At 41.7% G+C, this 18,704-nt stretch overlaps 1 protein-coding gene across 3 annotated transcripts in view; it reads left to right on the forward strand.

Moving 5' to 3' along the window:
• Positions 1-1,369: 1,369 nt before the first annotated feature.
• BIRC6 (baculoviral IAP repeat containing 6) overlaps positions 1,370-18,704 on the forward strand; it is a 172,290-nt gene continuing 154,955 nt past the window's right edge. For all 3 annotated transcript variants that reach the window (XM_088524187.1, XM_088524188.1, XM_088524189.1), the window contains exons 1-2: positions 1,370-1,628; positions 16,572-16,753. In XM_088524187.1, the coding sequence (XP_088380313.1) occupies positions 1,370-1,628; positions 16,572-16,753 (441 nt within the window). The remainder of the gene's footprint in view (positions 1,629-16,571; positions 16,754-18,704) is intronic.

The raw sequence follows: 18,704 nt of genomic DNA on the forward strand, positions 1-18,704 counted from the left end.
ACAAGATACAGCTTCACTTCTGCTTTAAGTTTAGTTACTACCTTACCAGTCCTGAGTGTTTCACAGAAGTAGTGGAGGTAGCTTAAATGCGCTTTTTCTTTCTTTTTTTTTTTTTCTCCTTTCAGGATCATTTTCATTAACCTATCTTAGAAGCATGTTTACTTTTTTGTATTTCTCTACGTAAGTAGATAAAAGATCTTGCATCATTTTCCTGCTACAGAAGCCTGTGCTAATTTGGGTCCTAATTAAAAACATATTCTGTGAAAGGCTGAATTATGTTTGTTATAATACTTATATAACATATCTATGATAGTAAGTAGTCTATATGTTTTCTCAAATGCATTAGCTATGTATGTCACCTAAAACACAGCTGGAACATACCTACAAGTAGTCCTCCCTGTGTTTCTTTTACTCTTCTAGTGGGTAAGAAGGGGAAAAAATACAACTGAATACATGGTTCTATTATTTTTTTAAGCATATAGAAATGCTCTTAAATACTTTGGTGTGTAGGATGACTCAGTCCTCACCTTCAGCAGGGGGAAGCTTTTCAGCTTTAGACCTCACGTAATTGCACACACCTGCACCCACTAACCAAAACCAACCCACCACAGCACAAAAGCTCTTCAGCCAGTAGCCTTGACAGGCACATTTCTTTTTTTTTTCTTTTTTATACGAAACTCAGCCGTTACAGAGTAGCACTTTGCCCTCTTCAGTTGAGAGGCCGCTGAGAGACCTCCCGCATAGCGACCCGCTTAAACCGCCTTTCAAGCGCAGAGTCAACCCCACGGCTCGAAAACCGCCTGATTTCCGTGCGGCGCGAGTCCTCCAACGGCCCGGACTGGCCCTACCGCCAACCACGGCGCGTAGCGGCTACGAAGAGCGGCAGCAACCGCGTCCTGCGGAAAAAGGAAAGAAAAATCAAAAAACACAACCTCAAGCGCGGAGCCAGTGCCGCTCTCAGCCCAGGAGCGGCCGTTGAGCGCGGGGAAATAACGGCGGCGGTGGCTACGCACACACGCAGCGCCCGCCCCTCGCGGCTCCCTGAAATGGGGGTTGGGACGCGCATGCGCGCGGCGGCCGCGCGCGCCCCGCCCCGCCCCGCCCCGCGGCGAGGCGCCGCTCGCGCCGTCCTCCCCCGCCCCCATCCCTTCCCGCCGCCGCCGCTCTGAGGCCCACGCTCGGTTCCGCATCCGGCGCGCTCGCGTCACTTCCCGCGCACGCCGGCGCTCTCCCTTTCCCCGCTGCCCGGACCCGGATGGTGCCTGGCGGAGGCGGCGGCTCCCGGGACTGTCACTGAGCGGCTCCGCGGCGCCTCGTGCTGCGCGGCGGCAGCGGCGGCGGCGGCGCAGGCGGGCGGGCGGGCGGCAAGATGGCTGCGGCGGCCTCTTGCTCCTCGGCGGCGACGGCTCCCGCCGGGCCCGGCCCTGGCCCCGCGCCGCTCTCGGCCGCGCCGGGCCCGTGCGAGTGGCTGCTGCTGCGGGACGGCTGCCTGCGCTGCGACGCCGAGGGCCTCTGCAGCCTCTGCTACCACCCGGCGCTCAACGCCATCCTCGCCGTGACCGCCCGCGGCGCCATCAAAGTCATCGACGGCACCTCGGGGGCCACGCTGCAGGCGTCGGCGCTCAACGGTGAGCGCGGCGCGGGAGGAGCAGGGCGCCACCGCGGAGCCGCCCGGGAGGCGCCGGCGCTCGGCCCGGAGCCGGTGCGCGGACGGGCAGGGCTCTGCGCGCAGCGCGGCGCGAAGCAGCGCGCGCCTCGGGCCCCTTCGGCCCGGGGGCGGGGAGGGAGAGGAGGGGGGGGCGCTTTTCTTCCTCCAGCTCTTTTTCACCCCGTTTTTGTTTTTCAAGGCTGAACGGTGCAGCTTTCGCGTCAGAGAGCTGTGTAGGTAGCACCGAGGCTTTTCTGTTCTTGCAAAATGTGTTGCCGTGGTTATCAAAGCGTTGGGTGATGATGGAGAAACATGGTTGATAGGGCAGTATTTTTTAATTTTGGGCTTCTCAAGTGGTCTTGTGTGTAGCAGAGTGGAACCTTCCAAAGAATAGAACAAGCACATTGTACTGGGCCAGCTCAGCTCTGCTTATTGTTAGCTGATACTGCAGCGTATTTATTTACTGAGCCTTACTTTGGCTATATCAAAGAGGTTTCTACCTCTTAATTTTAAATTATTCTGATCCATATGTCAAATGCCACCTTTAAGAACCTTGTCTAAAGTTATTTGATGGTCTTTTTTTTTCTGTGCTTGCATGGGTCTCTGAGCTGGGTATTACAGCCGTCACCGGTGCTAGCAGTAATAGTGCTGTTGTCATTGTGTTAGGGGGACGTGGTTATTTGCTCACTTTGTGGAAGGCAAGACTATAGCATCTTCTTAACAATGAAGTAACTTTATTTGTTGTCCAATTGCTGTTTTTATACAGATTACAAATGAGTTCTGGAGAAAACAATCTCTTTGTGAATAACAGCTTCTCTTCCTAATTTATTAATGCTTCCTGCTAGAAGTGTCAGAAGTGTCATCCTTGTCAGATTACTGTGTTTTTTTTTTTTTTTTTTTACTGCATATATGTTGTGAGAGTGATGTGTCTGTTTCTACTGAGTCGTGTATTTCCACTTTCGATTCTCCCTAGGGTTGTATAGCTGGGTGTTACTGTGAGGCTTTAGCTTTGCTGAGTGGTGCTGGTGCAGGTTGAGGGTCATAACCTGAGCGTGGCTTGGTAGTGGCAAGAACAGTGCAGGTAGGTCAGGGCTGGGGTGGTACAGGTAGATGTACATACTTTCACCTTGAGAACCAGCAACGCTGTTGTAATGTCAAACTGCCAAGAACAAGATAAAACTCAGTGCTTTGCTCTGAGTCAAAATAGACACATTGTGAAGGTTAAGTGGTTGGATCAAAAAAAACAAGTTCTGGGGAATTACTAAGAAGCTGCTTAGGAAACTGATTTTGCAGTTTATCTCTCATATTGAAAGTGGGGCTCAGACTGTTGTGTGGCATTTCCTGCTTTGTTCAAAATTCAGAACACTGCTCATATAATTCTCTCTTCTACCATGTTCCCTCATGAAGCGCTTTTTTTTATTATTAATAACTTGAGTTCTTACTTTTCTTCAAAGTACTGCCAGAATTTGAGAATTGCTTTTAAGTTGTGGAGGAAGAGGGCATAAATCAAGGACTTAATTTGTAGTGGATTGTGTATATAGGAAGTGTTTAATTCTCGAGAATAGAAAAAGAAGTGAACTTTAAATCAAAGCCTGAACTGTTGTTTCTCACTTTTCTGTGATAAAATTCTTGCAGATATAAGATAATAATCAAATATGAATGCTTTTTTTTCCCCAGATAGTAATTGTTTAAGGATAAGTTATTGCTTTGATTCTGTTACCTGCATTGTATGCATACTTCTGTAAGTGATTGTCTGTCTGTAACCACCAGTGCAACTCTAAGAAATGGTTTCTGCTCCTTCTTACATGAAATCAACTTGATTTGCTTCAAGTCTATGCAAATTTTATCTGCAAATGTAGCAGATTTTTTTCCCCAGTAATATACTTATAATCCTAGTTTAATTTGAAGAAACTTCAAGTGAATGTCCTTATAGACTCAGAGTGGGATGCTTGCCAGAGATCAAGTTAGTCTTAGCAGTTGATGTCTGTTGCTTATTACTGACTGTTCATTCTTTCTCTCTGCCTCTTTGGCCCTTCTTTGGGAAGAAGAAGAAAATTCAGCCGTTCTCCAGTATCTGCCTACTCTGGGCACAGTGTGAGTTCTTCCAGTGTGAGATTGTAGTAGATGGACACTTAGACCTGTAGTCCAACCCTCTCTCTGCTCCCTCTGCCGTAAATGACAGGTTAAAGGATATGATTGCTTCAGGGACTTCTGGTGCTATGACTATAAATAGAACCCCTGGGAATTAAAACTGTTTCTCTTGAGAGACTGCCATCCTCCTTGGTAACTGGGGTTGCAGGTCTTTTGCCCTGCCAAAAGATTTATGTTGGACAGAAATGCTCTTGCTCATTACCAAAGAGAAACAAAGCGTAGCAGGCCTTTCTTTCTACAAAGCAGAGCAAGAAAAAGGATTCCTCTCCATCAAGGAAAGAAAAAATACTACCAAGCCTGAATGTTGCTTTTATCTGCAGTTGCAGTTCACTGCGGCAATGCATTAAGCTTTGAGCTCATTCTTCGGTGAAAAGATTGAACCTGTGGAATACTGAATCTGGTAGAGTCCTGGAGGCTGCCTTCATTAGAATATAAATGCGGATTGCTGTCTTTGGCGTGTAAAAGAACAGGATAAAAGATTCACAGTCAAAATACTGTTCGGTTATAGATCAGATCTTCCTGATGCTTCCAAATAAAAGAACGTGGTCTGCGGCCTGCCTGTGAATGTTACAAATCTGCTGTATCTGGTGATCCAGGGATTGTTACTCTGAAGCCAAACTGCAGAGCTCCAGTGAGAAGTATTCATGCTTTTTGCTCCTGCTCCAAACTCTTAAAACACTCAATTTTCATCAGATCTGTCTCCAAAACATGCTACTACCTTTCACTATTCAAATCTGTTCCCACGATGGGTATTATAGGCTTGTTCAAGATAGTGAAGTGATCATTTGCAAGAACTCGGAGCAAGGTAGTGAATAAGAATATTAAGGAGGTAAGGAGAAGATCAGGTGACCCTTTAAAATCAATCTTTGTTTTGCCTTATGATGCGGTTGTCTTTTCTGTTCTGCCAAGACTGTTAAACGCACCGTATGCGCTTCAGTGCATGTGCCTTTTTGTATGTTTGTTGCTAACGGTAAGTTGGAACTAGTTTGGTACCTGTGCCCCACAAATCCATCAAGTACTCTATTCCCTTTGTATGGCTTTATGTATTTGTGTGCTTCCGGTTCCAATTTGAGTACTCATAGTCAAAGAGCATGGAAGATCCAAATGTCAGTCTCCAAAAATAGCACTAAGGAAGAGCCTTTTCTTCTTCCTCCAAAATCAAAAAAGCCAAACAAAAGATCCAAAGGAAGCACAAGAGACTTGCAGAATAATCACAGGTGACTCTCAAACTCTCAGAGTTTTTTGATTTATCAGATCCTTATTTACAAGCAAAACAAGAAAACTGCTTGAACTGCAATGGGACTGTAATTCCCAGAGAAACTTGCCCAAGAAGACAAGAAGAAATTATACAACACTTGATGGACTGTGAGCATCCCAAATGTTTATGTGTTTTTCTAGATGAATTTTATATAACCCTAAATTTGAAGTCTCATTTATTCAACTGCACAAGATGTCATACGTAGCTGATGTCTTCTAGATTACTACAGAGGCCCAAACAATAATCAAAATACAGATCTTAAAATCCCTACGCTCAAGCACTTAACAGAGAAGGATCTAAGAACCCTGTTCACTATAGGGGAAACAGAGACTCTTGCCTTCAACTCCTGTTTCTTCAACAGAAGAGTTTAGAAGGAAATAGTTCTCAACCCAGGAAGCTTCTTCTGATGCAGCAAGTTTTAACATCAAGCCAATCTGTCTATGCTCCATTTTGGGAAGTCCTTATTTGTCTTCAGGCAGTTGGATGGCTTGGAGTTGCGGAGTGCTGGAAATGTATCAAAGGATATCCGGTTCCTTTTCTTCTTCATTTCTTTCCATGTGATAAAGAAGACAAAACACATTCTCTTTGTCAGCTTGGAAGTCAAGGAAGGGATGCAGACTTCTTGGTATCCTTAGAAAGAACTGGTGGAATCTGCCATCCAATTCCAGACTTGAAATACCTAAAGAAATTATCAGCAGTTTCAACTGTTTCAAGCTCACTGTGGTAATACTGTTTAAATTATTACCTTCCTCATTCTTCATAAATGAAAAATCTTTGCCTTCCAAACATGTCTGTCTGTTCAATTACAAGACAAAAAAAAATCTTCCTAGTAACAAGAGCTCTTGCTATTAATACAGATTTTTCCCCTTTATTCCCCATCACGTGAGGAGTACTGTCAAATATCTAGTGATCTGCTACAGCAAGTCTTGTGGTTGAGTACATTTGGACTTGAATGACATGTTGATCTGTGAAAAGCTCTTCTCAAAGAGATCATTCTGCTGATTCGCATGATCTTAAGAAGTCATTCACTACAAAGCGCCTAAAGTACTAGGGGGGGAAAAAATGCTTTTGCCATTCCACATTATAGGAGAACTGTTAGATTTGAGTCTGGTCTTTTATCCCAAGAAGGCCTCCAGCCCATCGTGTGCTCTGTCTGGTTTGCTTAGTCAGGCAGTGCCACATAGCCTGTGTTACTTGACATGCAGCTTGTGAGACTATCAAGGTGCTGTTAAGTGACACTTGCAGCCTTTGTGGAAGTACATCCGAAGCTCAGTAGAAACCTTGGGGTAAAGCTAGAGGTCTTGTCTTTTCACATACCCTTAAAATGCAAAGGCAAAATGCAATTCTGTGTACATAATAATGGTAACATTATTATGTTTATTACAGGGATACAGAGGTAATAATGCGCAGTGATGCATATGTTTTGCTGCCAGGCAAGATAGCCTGAGATTTTTTGTTCTATCCACAGATCATCCGTAGGTGGGTGGCTACCACTGCACCAGTAGAGCTGCATTATTAAAGGTTGCAGGATGTTTGAATGTCAGATCTGCAGAAGTTTCCTAGACCTTTGCAGATAGATAGCCTTTGAGAAGGCAGAAGTATCTCACAGTTCATCTGCTTGGCAGTGACCCAGAGAGGAAATAGTATGCTCTGTGTGAGTGTTTGAGCTTTGGCCTCCTACTGTCTTCTATCTCATGAGTGGGTGAGGAATGTCTTGCTGATATGAAGAGTCCTGGAGAAAATACTCATTTTCAGCTGAAGTCCCAATTTAGTCATGACAAATTCTAGTATGGATGTGATTGAACCCTTCAGTTAAGCCCCAAATTGCATTATATCCTGTGTTTTTAAAAACGGAGTTGGAACCTAGCTAGTATTGTGAGAGATGAACTGGGTAGTTCAAGTCCGGAACATTTTGAAAGAAGGCAGATAAATCTCTGTGAAACTTCACCTAAAAAGTAATGTGAAAAGTTTTCAATTGCGTATTCTTGTCTTTCTTGGAAAAGCTAATTTTCTTCTTGTTCTTTCTCCTTCTCTGTCCTGAACATGATCTATTCTGTGATTGGCCTGTCTTATCAGCCTAGCATAATATTCACCTGGCTCATTGGAACAACTTTCAGAGTGCTTGGCAATATTATTTCTAACAATATTTGTGTGGTTACTAATGCATTGGTGTCCATAACTTGACTTCAAGGTAAATACATCTAGGCTTTTATAAGAGAGAGCGTTAAGAAAAATATGTCATGAAGATTTACCTGAATTGTTTCTCTCATCATTTTTAATAATGATTGTATCTGACTTTTTGTGTTAGTTGTTGATCTGCTATTTTAGTGTTTCTTTCTAAGTAATGCTCAGACTGGGGAACAAAACTGTCTGTTTCTGTTGTGATAGATCTTTAATTTCTTCTAAATAGCACAAAGTCCTTTGATATGTTTCTTTCGCTTTTTTTGAGGATAAGGTTTACATGTTGGATTTTGGATGTGTCTTCAATATATCCGACTCTGTTAGATCATGTTATGAAACAGTTGGTATTCTGTTCCAGTATGGTCAATAGCTACTCACCAGTTTGATATTTTTAAATAAAAAGTATCCATATGGATCAATTCACTTTCTAGATGCTTCTTCATTGAAGCCACAGTATGGCATTCTGCTGTTAGAAAACTGTCCTTTGTATAGATAATGCTGTCTTAATTGCGAACACTGCTTGTAGTCGTCCGAGTGCTCATCACCAAGTGGACAGTTGAAGAAAGGCTACCTTAAAGTCTTTAATTTGCCATGTCCACATGGATGTCAATATTTTGTCACTTCTGCTTCTCTGGAATCTAAGGTTGGACTTTGTATTGGCATGATTCCCTTGCTGCCTTGCTTTTGGAAAGCACGCCTTGCCTTCCCAAGCTGCCTTGCTTGGTAGCGAGACTTGGGAAAAACCCAGTGAAAAAGTAGAGAAGTCTGGCATATGCAGCTCTCGTACGGTAGAACACATTTGTTTTGCAGATTTGCGTGTTAAGGGAAAGCACATGTTGCTGATGCACAACAGCAGGGAAAAACAGCTTTTGTTTTTACAGCCTAGATTGAAGGTGTAAAGTTAAGGAAATAATAACTTACCTGGCAAATAAATGCAAACATAATTATTATTAAAATAACTTTGTGGAGTATTTGCTAGGGCTGTTCAGTGAGTGTTGCACACAGAATTTCTTTTTTTAACTTGTAGCTTGGTGGGGGAGGGAATTAGACTGCAAGTTAAATAGTCTCGAAAACGAGTGGCGTTCCTGAAAACAAGTGTCCCTGCTCACATGCAGGTTGATAAAGGCTCGTCCAGCCCACAGGGCGCCGGGCAGCTCTTCCTTCCACTCTGCAGTTCACAAGGGGAACTGTTTGATCCACTGCACTCTCCTGACCTGGCTGGCTGTGAAGCGGTCAGGCTCTCGGCTGAGCATCGGCGGCTGTTGGAGAAGAGATTGAAAAACTGTTTACTAGGTAACAGGCTACAGAGACTCGATCAGGAAGAACGCCCGTGGAAAGGAAGAGCTGGAAGGGGAAAGGATGGTACTCCGATAAATTCTGTGTGTGACTGGATAAGAGTGGGGAAAGGGTTAAGAAAGTAGGAAGGTGGGCAGATGGCCTGGAGAAGGACAGCAAAGCCAGGCGGTGTTTTCTTGGAGAGTAAGAAGGGGCTGTGGTTGTTGTGGAAAACTGTTGTGACAGACTGTTGGCCTCGCTTGACCTCTTTCTTGCTTGATCCTAGCTTCATGTTGCAGTGTAAGTAATGACACACAATGCTGCTTGTTTGTTTTTTTTTATAGCATTGTTTTCTATTTATTTTTCTGTTTTTGTCAGTCACAATCTACAAGATTAGCATTCTCAAAGTTTATTGTCAGGTTCCCTCTCTAGTCCATTAAGAGGAAAGAAGGCCCTGCTAAGGCAAACCTTTGGAGGAACCTGCTATTCCTTTTCGCTATGGAAGGAGCGTAGCAAGACTGTGTTTATAAGCATTAAGTTTTCCCCTTTTAGTCACACAAATATTCTTCAGGTATTCTTACGCTGCGAACTGTTGTCGTAAAAGTGCAAGTTGCTTTAATCTTGCCAGCTATTCTGAAGAACTTGAAAGCAAATCCTACACTACAAAATTTCACTTTTAAATATAGCAGTATTAAAGCACGAATGAATTAATTTGTTCTACCTCAGCTTTCTGATAAAACAATTATTAGGAGAGAGAAAGATCCTATGAGAATGTATTTAATTAACTTGAAATAAGCTTAAGAATTAGGGAAGCTGGAGCCTGATGGCCTGGAATTGACATCTAGTGCCAAAATGAGATCTTGGAGTTTTGACAGAAATATGGAAATACCAGCTCCATGTACAGCAGTGATCAAAAAAGCAATTCCTAGAGGTATGCTCAGCTATGCAGTGCTGTAGGATTAAGTGGACTATATGCACTTAAATTTACTGAGTGTTTCTGAAAAATCTCTTTAGAGACATACAGCAGAAGCATCTGAGACAGTAGGACAGTTGTTTAAGAATGAAGAACCACACAGAACCACAGAATGGTTAAGGCTGGAAGGGACCTCTAGAGATCATCTAGTCCAACCCCCCTGCTCCAGCAGGGACACCTAGAGCACCCTTTAAAGGTAATACCAGCCTAGAGCTGCAGAAGAATTTAGATTGGAAGGTTTCCTTGGAGATCATCTTGTTCAAGTTTGTGCTTAAAGCAGAGCGAACTTCAAAGTCACGTCAGCTTTGTGTAAGACCTAGACTATTTCTGCTTCAGAAGTCTCCAAGGCTGGATATTCCAGAAGGTTTTCTGGCTACTTTCTAATCACCTGACTACCTGTGGTTAACCATTCTCAAGGTGTCTTCTCCTATGCGGGTACTTCTCATTGCTGCAGGGATGCACAGCTGATTTTTATCAGTGTGTTCCTCTGGATCCCCAGCTTCTTTCAGCAGGGTTGCCACCTAGACAGTTGGTTCCCAGCTTTTGATGATGTGTGAAGTTATTATTTTTATTCACTGGAACAGGCTGCCCAGAGAGGTTGTGGAGTCTCCTTCTCTGGAGATCTTCAAAACCCGCTTGGACGCAGTCCTGTGCCACGTGCTCTAGGTGTCCCTGCGTATGCAGGGGGGTTGGACTAGATGATCTCTAGAGGTCCCTTCCAACCCTAAGCATTCTATGATTCTATGATTCTATGATTTTATGCCAGGTGCAAGATTTTGTCTTTGTTGAACTACTGGAGGTTTTGTGTCAGCCCCTGTCTCCAGCTTTTTGAGATCGTTTTGAACATCAACCCTGGCCTTTGAGTCAGTTGCTCCCTCCCATTCGGTGTCATCCAAAGCGTTGCTGAGGGGACATTCCTTTCCATCATCCAGGTCATTGATGAGGATGATGAACAAGATCGGCCCTTGAGGAGTATTGCTCATAACTGGATGCCAGATAGACTTGCATTGTTTAATTGCTAGCTTTGGGTTTGACGGTCCCACCAGTCTTCACTCACCTTGTAGTCTACCTATCTGCTTCTGAGAATTTAGTGCTTCTCCCAAGGTAGATACTTTGGAATTTAATTTAATTTTTTTTTTTTTTTTTTTTGGAATTGGAAGATAAAAGGAAAAAAAATAGACAAGTTAAATCCTTTCCTGCCCAGCAGACTTGGACTTTATAAAGAGCCATAACTAGAGATGTTCTCTCCTGTTACAGAGGCAGCAGGATGCAAAATAGATAAACTTGGCTCCTATAGCCATTTCAGTGGCAGAAAAAAGACTTGGTGATAACATTTCTTCTGGCACAGGTTCTTTGTTGCAAAACTTTTTAAGACTGGCAACTTCCTGTTGCTGGAATGTGAAATTGTGTCGCGTTCCTTGCATGTCCCCCATTCTGTTTGAATGCTGTGTAATCTGTCCAGCTGCAATTTCTGAAAGACATCTTTCCCAAAAGCTTTTAGTAATAGATTTCATTTTGAGGAAAATACTGAAAAAGACACAGTCCCTTGTGACATGTTCGAGTGTTTACATGAGAGTTGCAGGAACTTTCTCAACTTTCCTGAGTTTGCAGGAAAGATCATAGAATGCTGTGAAATCTTTCATAATTCATTCTTGGGGATTGTGGTGTAAGGTTCTCTGAGCTGTTATATTCTGCATACTATATAGGACAGTGATAATGTCCTGTAGACAGAGATCTAAAACAAGCTCAAGTGGGTGGGCACAGGGAGCTTGTCACAGTGTCTTCCTGCTGATTGAGTCTCCAGTGACTTAAGTCTGTACAGTAGAAAAGGCCCTTATGCCTGCAGACATATAGCTGTGAGAAAAGAACTGCCTTGATCTCAGTAGGTTTTTGTTTATGTTCTGAAACCTTTGAAATGTTAATGTTAGCTTCTGCTCCTAGTTGCTTAACCAGACGTATCCTGCTAATATTCCCATGTCACAATGACGTATGTCATACATATGTCATAATATTTTTGTGACCCAGGGGGTGTATCTTCCTAGTCCACTTCAACAAGAATTATTTCACTTCAAAAGCTACCGTCATACTGTGGAACTGATACTGAAACAACTATGGCACATGCTGATGGCAACGGTAGAGTGAACTGCAAATTGGATGTCGTGACCTTAATTAAGTAAATCTAGCTATAACAAATGGGGGAGTAGTGAGTAAAATTAAGGTACTTTCTGCTCTTAAGCTGGGCATTTCTGCCTCCTTTAGTATTGCTGCTGTTTGGAGAGTTTTCGTTTCAGCTCTGAGATATTTTTGGTTTGTCCACTTCTTTTGGACTGCTAGTTTAGGTGATGTGGTAGATAAGAGATGTGAGTGTATAGTGAGACCTAAAAGTGAAAATATTGCTTAGATATGAAAAAGATGGTTTAAGCATGGATGTCTGCTTCATTCGTGTAAACCGGTGACTCAAGCTTGTCATCTAGCAAGTCGCTTTCTCCCCTTTTCCCAAGTCTGGGAATCCTTTTGTTGTGCCACCCATGGGTGGCTTCCTGGGGCAGCAGCTTTACTGAGGTGGAGCCTGGAGCAAATTTGGGCTAGATGTGGAAACTTCCAGGGAAGAGATAGGTGAGGAGGAGGAACAGAGAGGGCCCGTAGCTGCCGAACTCGGGGCTGCTGAGCAGCCAGGCCTGGTGTGGCCGTGCCTCAGCCTTCACCCCGTCGGCGTGTTCGCACGTGCTTCCCGTCTGTGCTTCCCGTCGGAGCCATTGCTCGGCAATGATTTAGGGACAGCATTCTAAACCAACTTATTTTGGTGGTTTGTCTGTTTCTTTTTTGACAGCATTCTAAACCAACTTATTTTGGTGGTTTGCCTGTTTCTTTTTTCCTGTTTTTTTTGTGAAGGCTTTTGCATGCAATCCATAATTGTGATTTTAGGTAGTATTAGTTCAGCATAGATGTCTTTTGTACATCAAACAAGCTTGCCAACGTTAAGACAATTGACAATTTTTTTTTGAACTGTATAACTTCAGAGGAATTTCAGTGTTCTGATTCTTGCCCCATCATACTGATAAGTTTTGCACAAGTTTGTAAACGTAAGTTGCTCAGAGAGCACAAAATGGGATGTTCTAAGTGGATTTTTCAGTTGGCTCTATGGGTATGTGAAATGGTAACAGTAGCAAAGACACCTGCCTAGCAACAAATGAGGAGAGTTGTTTGCTTTCTTTTGGGGAAAACTGGGTGGCTTTTATTTATTTATTTTTTCTTTTCCTTTTTTCTTGGTTCTCTGGTACATGTGCAAAGTGTGTGAGAAGTTGCCAAATAGTGTTTTTACAAGAAGCCTTTTTTCTCCCTAAAGGAAAAGATAGTTTTGCTGTCTGTTAACTTGGCTTGTGGAAGCAGGATTTCACATTGCTTATTACCGTAATGTCTCCTAAGCTTGAAGCTTTACACCCACACTTGACAATAGCCAAGAGAAAATAAAATTTGATTTTTAATTTTCCCAGTAAACTTTAAGGAGTTTTGCAGTTCTGCCTTTCTCTTGAGTTCTAAGGTTCAAGGGTTCTCTTAACTTTAAATAGCACGAGTGCTGGTTAATGCTCCTGAAACTACGTACATCTAGTTTCTCCTGATAGCATGTTTTTGAAATCTATACCAAGATGTTCTTTAGATGTTCTAGTTAAAATTGGAAGTGGAAAAATGGGTATGAATGCATATAAATGGTCTGTGTTTCGTTGAGCTGAGGGGATTTCTTTTTTTCCCTAAATTTTATTTTGTAATTCCCAAATTAAAGACCTTCTTACATGGATAAATTGAAGTTATGGATGTTTCTTTAGATGCTTATCTGCCTTGGATCTTGCCATTTTGAAATCATTGCTGCAATATATGTATTCTTTTCTCTCACTTTGTAGCTTTGGATTGAAGTTACTGCACTGTAACTTGGAAGATTTTCTTTCTGGATGCTGTGCATTGGGACTGTCTTATTAAGAGAATCAACTTTGTCACATGTTTTAGCCTCATTTTGGGTTTTCAAGCTGATTTGACTTTTTTGTAATATTAGAAAAGAGACAAGATGTTACTATAAACATTAACCTAGATTTTCTTCTCTTTATAATGACAGCCGTGAATTTTAGCATAACTGCCGCTTTCACTTAAACTCTAAAGCTCCAAGGCAGAAACTGTTTGTAACAGAGAAATTGAAGGAAACACTTTGAAATTGTTCTACTTCTTGAAAACCGAGGCTAATTCTTTAATTGCTTTGGTGCAGCCTGGCTTGGAAAGCTGTGGCCAGAAGACATTTTGTAGGAGAAAATGGGCTGACAACATCATCCCCTTCATCCTAATCCCTGCAAGCAAGGAAGCCCAATCACTCATGCTTACACCCTTAGGTATTGCGCAAGCAAACTCATCTTCTGCTTTTCTTTCTTTTTTTTTTTTTTTTTTTCCTGTAGGTCAGATTTTGACCACAGGAAGTTGCTGATCTCCCTTCTCTTTGGTACAAAACAAAGAAGCGGGGAAGGGAATGCACCTTTTCTCCCTAGTATTTGTTTCCACAATCCATTTATTGTTTTTGTTCTTATTAACTTGAAGACAGCTAGTTCAAGGTTGTTAGAGGCGGTGTACCATCATGTAGAGCTATTACGTTCTCTGCTGGGCTTGTAATTCCTGTATGTTAAAAGTCTGCCTGGTTTACTTATAGGACCTGTGAAAAGTCTTAGTGGTTTCTTTTGATTTGGTTTAATCCTAGATAGACAGAGATGGGAGGAGAGGGGCACATGCCATGATCTGTTTGCACCAAGACTGTAAAGCAGGGTTGTGTTGCGACCTTTGAATGGCTGACTATTCCTTCTTCCCCCATCCAAAGTAAATTACAGCTGAAGGGACAGCCTGGGCTGAAAGGAGAATGAAAGTTGGGTTTGGGTGATCTGACCCAAGCCTTTTAGTGGGTTTACATGAAACTTTTGAACCGTGAATTGTAAAGATGCGTATCACTAATTTTTGCTAGCAGCCAGCCAGGATGGACAGCCAAGAGAGTTACGTTGTTCAAAGCATATTGGCCAGAGCCCTTTGGCATGTCCTAAAACATGGACCATAAGTTTGGGAGGACTGTTCAAATTTACATTTAAATTTTTGTAGGCATTTGTTCAATGCTGGTGATTTCTAGGTACTCTACTTTCCCCATTTAAAACCTATTGTAGTAATAGTGTTGCCAGCCATGTGTAAACTATGATATGATGTGGGACTAGTTTAGCCATCTTGAAACACATTATCTGAACTTCAAAATGAAACTGCTGCATTTGCAAAATAGCTTGCCAGTAGTTCAGAGGCTGCTCGGACTGCAAAGGAGGCAGTTGCAGAATGTGCCCCCAAGATATCGGAACTGTTGGTTGGGTCAGTCGTTTCCTTGAAGCTCCAGAGATGTAAGGTAGCTTCTTTTGCTGTTATGTGCTCTGAGTAAAATACAAGCGGCACCTGGAAGTAGCTTTCTAGACAGTTTGGCCAAAATCTTTCTTGCACTGTAACTGAGCAAAATATTAAGCAGCACTGTGAGAAACTGTCCTACAGTGCATCTTTTGGAATATCTTACATACACTGTAAAATCTACATTAACTTACTGAGGTTTTTAGTGTATGGCATCAGATGCTTTTCGCTTTATTTCCATAATAGTTTCCAGTATATTTTTGAGATAAATATTTTTGAAGATGTTAAAGCCTGTATTTGATTTTTTTTTTTGTAGAAACCATTATTTTTCTGTAGAATGAATGACTTCCTTCACTGCAGCTGTGCTGTATGTTGAAATTCTTGTGTGAGGAACTCCAGCATACTGACAAAAATACTGCTTGAAAGTAGCTGATTTGCCATTCAGACAACCCTTTTTTGGTGAGCTAGAACTAATGACTGTACAACTATGAAGTGATTCCAGGGCTCTTGAAGTGCTTCTGACTTTACAGTGATGATTACAGTTGCATTTTACTTCACCCAGTGAATGGCTTATGTGCTATATTTTAAGAGGATAGGAGTCACTGTTTCCAAAATTTCAGGGAGAAGGACAGCTGACCCAGCTATTCTTGACTGGAGTTTTGGAGAGAGAATACACAATGCACTGTAGTTGCGTTGAAGTCAAGGTCAGATGGATGTGCCCTCTATCAGGAGAAGTTTAGATTTCCATTTAACTATTATCAAAGCGTAAGAATGGGAGACTTGGGGAATTATGTTGCTGTCTGTATCCGAATGCTTAGCTTTATGCTAGCTATTAAACAATGCTTTTTCATCATTCATAGTAAAACTTAGTATCTGAAGAAAGACGAGAATCGGGGCAGGGCTTGATTAATGTAGAGTTTGGTGAAACTCTGGTTCCTGTGAGCCGGGAAAAGATGATCTGTGTTGGCGCGGCAGCAGGTTCAGCTTTGTCCTCTGAATGGTGTGTCCATATACTCACCCCACGCTTACATTCTACTGCTGTAGCAACAGCTTACGCTTTCCATGAAGTTGAGCGCTTTGCCTTCTACACAGATAGCGTATCACATGGGTAGAGTTTTATAATCCTTCCAACATGGCAGTGTCCAGTGTTTGAACACTCCTTGGGCTAATACCCATCACAACAGCCCTTATTTGTTTATCCACTCCCAGTCTTCCTCCACCCCATCGAACCTATCTAACCTGTTACTGACATGTGTGCAGTGCAGAGCAATAAGAGAGAGGAGCTACCTCAGTGTCTCAAGGAACAAGTGCCTCTCTTGTCTCTGAACACGTTGCCTGCTCCTGTACATTATCAAAGTACTCTGAAATTTCAAGTAGGCTAGTCTTCTACTTGAAGCTTGCAAGTGCTCGTCTAGGTCTTATGGTAGGTTTAGGACTTGAATGGTGATGTCTACATAGCTCTTAAAATGGTTGTAGTTGATGGGATGTGTGGTTTAAAAAAGAAGTGGGAAATGTAAGTTTTGGTGAAAATTATAATAGTAAAATGCTAGCTTCTGATCATCTCATGAAGTAAAGAATCTTGCTTAAGTCATGATACCAGAACAGATTTTGTACGTTATCTAAGTTATAGAAGCTGTTTTCTAATACAATCTTCTTTTGTATTTTTCTCTTTATAGCTAAACCAGGTGGACGGGTGAAATGTCAGTATATTTCTGCTGTGGATAAAGTGATCTTTGTGGATGATTATGCAGTAGGATGTAGGAAAGATCTCAATGGGATCTTATTGTTAGACACAGCTCTTCAAACACCTGTTTCAAAACAAGATGACGTGGTTCAGCTTGAATTGCCGGTTACAGAGGTAAGATGGGAAAAATAGTAGTATGTAAATCACTTGGTCAGGAATAAAAAACCAAAATTTCGTCCCTGAGTTTCTAGTGCGATATTAACAGTGTGTAATGGGAAAGTTTCCTAATTAAGTGTCATAAGGCAGTGACTTTTTGCAGTTACCCTTTTCCCAGACAAAGGCGACCTTGCCTCATCAGGAGACCATTATTTCAGAAGACAGAATGTGGCAGTGACTAGAAGTGAGGGCTCTGTTCCAGGGCTTTGAATTCTCTATGCTATTCTGGATGTCACAGTCTGGACTAGTAGGCTTCCTTGGATGACTTTTTTTTTTTTTTTTTTTTTTTGATTTAGGCTTTCATGGGGGAAAAAATGTCAATTGAAAAGATCATGTGATATGCTGATCAGTTAATTGCAACATATGAAGAGCTCATGCTGGAATTTTAACTTTTCTAACTAGGTCACCTGACTTAATAAAAGAAATTTTCTTTCCAGACTTGGCTTCTCTTTTATACTTGGACCATCAAAGCTACAAGAATGTCCTTCTGGTTGTTTTGAAAAAATATAACCACATGTTTAGTATCTTTATACTTTAAAAGAATCTAATTTTTATATATTTTTACCTAGCCTTATGTGAAGGACTTTCTTGAATTGGTTTATATTCAGTTAGTTTAGCAATTAATAGCTTAGAGTGTAGCTTAATATTAGTGAAATTTTCTTCTATTCTATGACCGTAGGTAATGAGGAGGATACCTTTCGTCTTTCATCTTTTTAGCAATAATGAAGTAGTAGAGGAGGGAGGTAAATCTGCATGACAACTTTAACCACAAGCTAGTTTATTTTAATTCTTTATGTTTGGAAAGAGCATCTGTCAATGTAAATATTTAGAGTAGTGTGTACAGTGGAAAATACAAAACCGGACTACTAGATCCAGATTCTGGATCGTTAAAGCTCTCTCTGAGAAGAGCACCTCCCACTCATCTCTGGGAATAGATGTATATTAAAAGGTACATCATCGACAAAAATGTCTCCTGAGAAATTATTTGAAGCATTTGTATGATATTAGAGTACTGAATCATAGGTGCCTATTGTGTACCCAAGAATGTGTTATGTGGCTTCTTTTTCTTTCTTCTTTTTTTTTTCTTTTTTTTTTCTTTTTATAACTCCTTGTCTTGAGTAGGAGTAGCAGCAACTCATAGAGATCTCTGAAGAGAGCTTTCTAGGTTCCTCAGGCTTACTGTCACTGACATTATTTTTACTGCTTTTGCTGCCTTTTGGCAGCACAATCTTAGTATGTGTAGCTAAATATGAAGAGACTGACCAAGCTCAGCAAATTCCTTTCATAAGTTTTGCTGTCTTTTTTTTTGTGTGTGTCAATTTTATTATAGATTCTTATGTATTTCAAAAAAACATTGTTAGACTCTGTTAGACTCTGTTAAACTGTTATTCAAAGTTTAGGATCGCTGCCATTTTCTATAGAGGTCATTTCTTTAGAAATTGGAAAATATTATTATAGTTCAATTAAAAACAGATTTGAGGAGTTCAGGGCCAAATCAGTGAGGTGAGAGAAAAAACATTAACAATCTTAAGTTCTCACCTTTGCTGTTAAAGAGGAGGTGCCCAATCTTTCACCCTCTAGAACCTGATCAAACTGTGAACATGCAGAGCCCTTCTGTTGATCTGCTGTTGCCTGCAAGAAACTTAGGAAGTACGAGATGTCATAGGAATTTTTATTGTCCTTTTATTGAAATGTAAAACCCAGATACAGCCCAAGCAAGTAACTCTTTTGACTTGCTTCTGGCTTTCCTCTTTTGTCTGTTCCTCCTCTTCCCATGCCCTTGTTCCCCCCATTCCCCCCCAACAAAAAAAAAAAAAAAAAAAAAAAAAAAAAGGAAAGAGGCAGGAGCCCCTGTGCATGTGATGGTAGCTGGCTAAAAGTGGTCGTTCAGTCATTCTGTTTGGAATGG

The sequence above is a fragment of the Tinamus guttatus genome, unplaced genomic scaffold (assembly GCF_059628265.1).
Source record: "Tinamus guttatus ecotype Peru unplaced genomic scaffold, ASM5962826v1 Tinamus_guttatus_pri_ptg000208l, whole genome shotgun sequence".
Lineage (NCBI taxonomy): Eukaryota > Metazoa > Chordata > Aves > Tinamiformes > Tinamidae > Tinamus > Tinamus guttatus.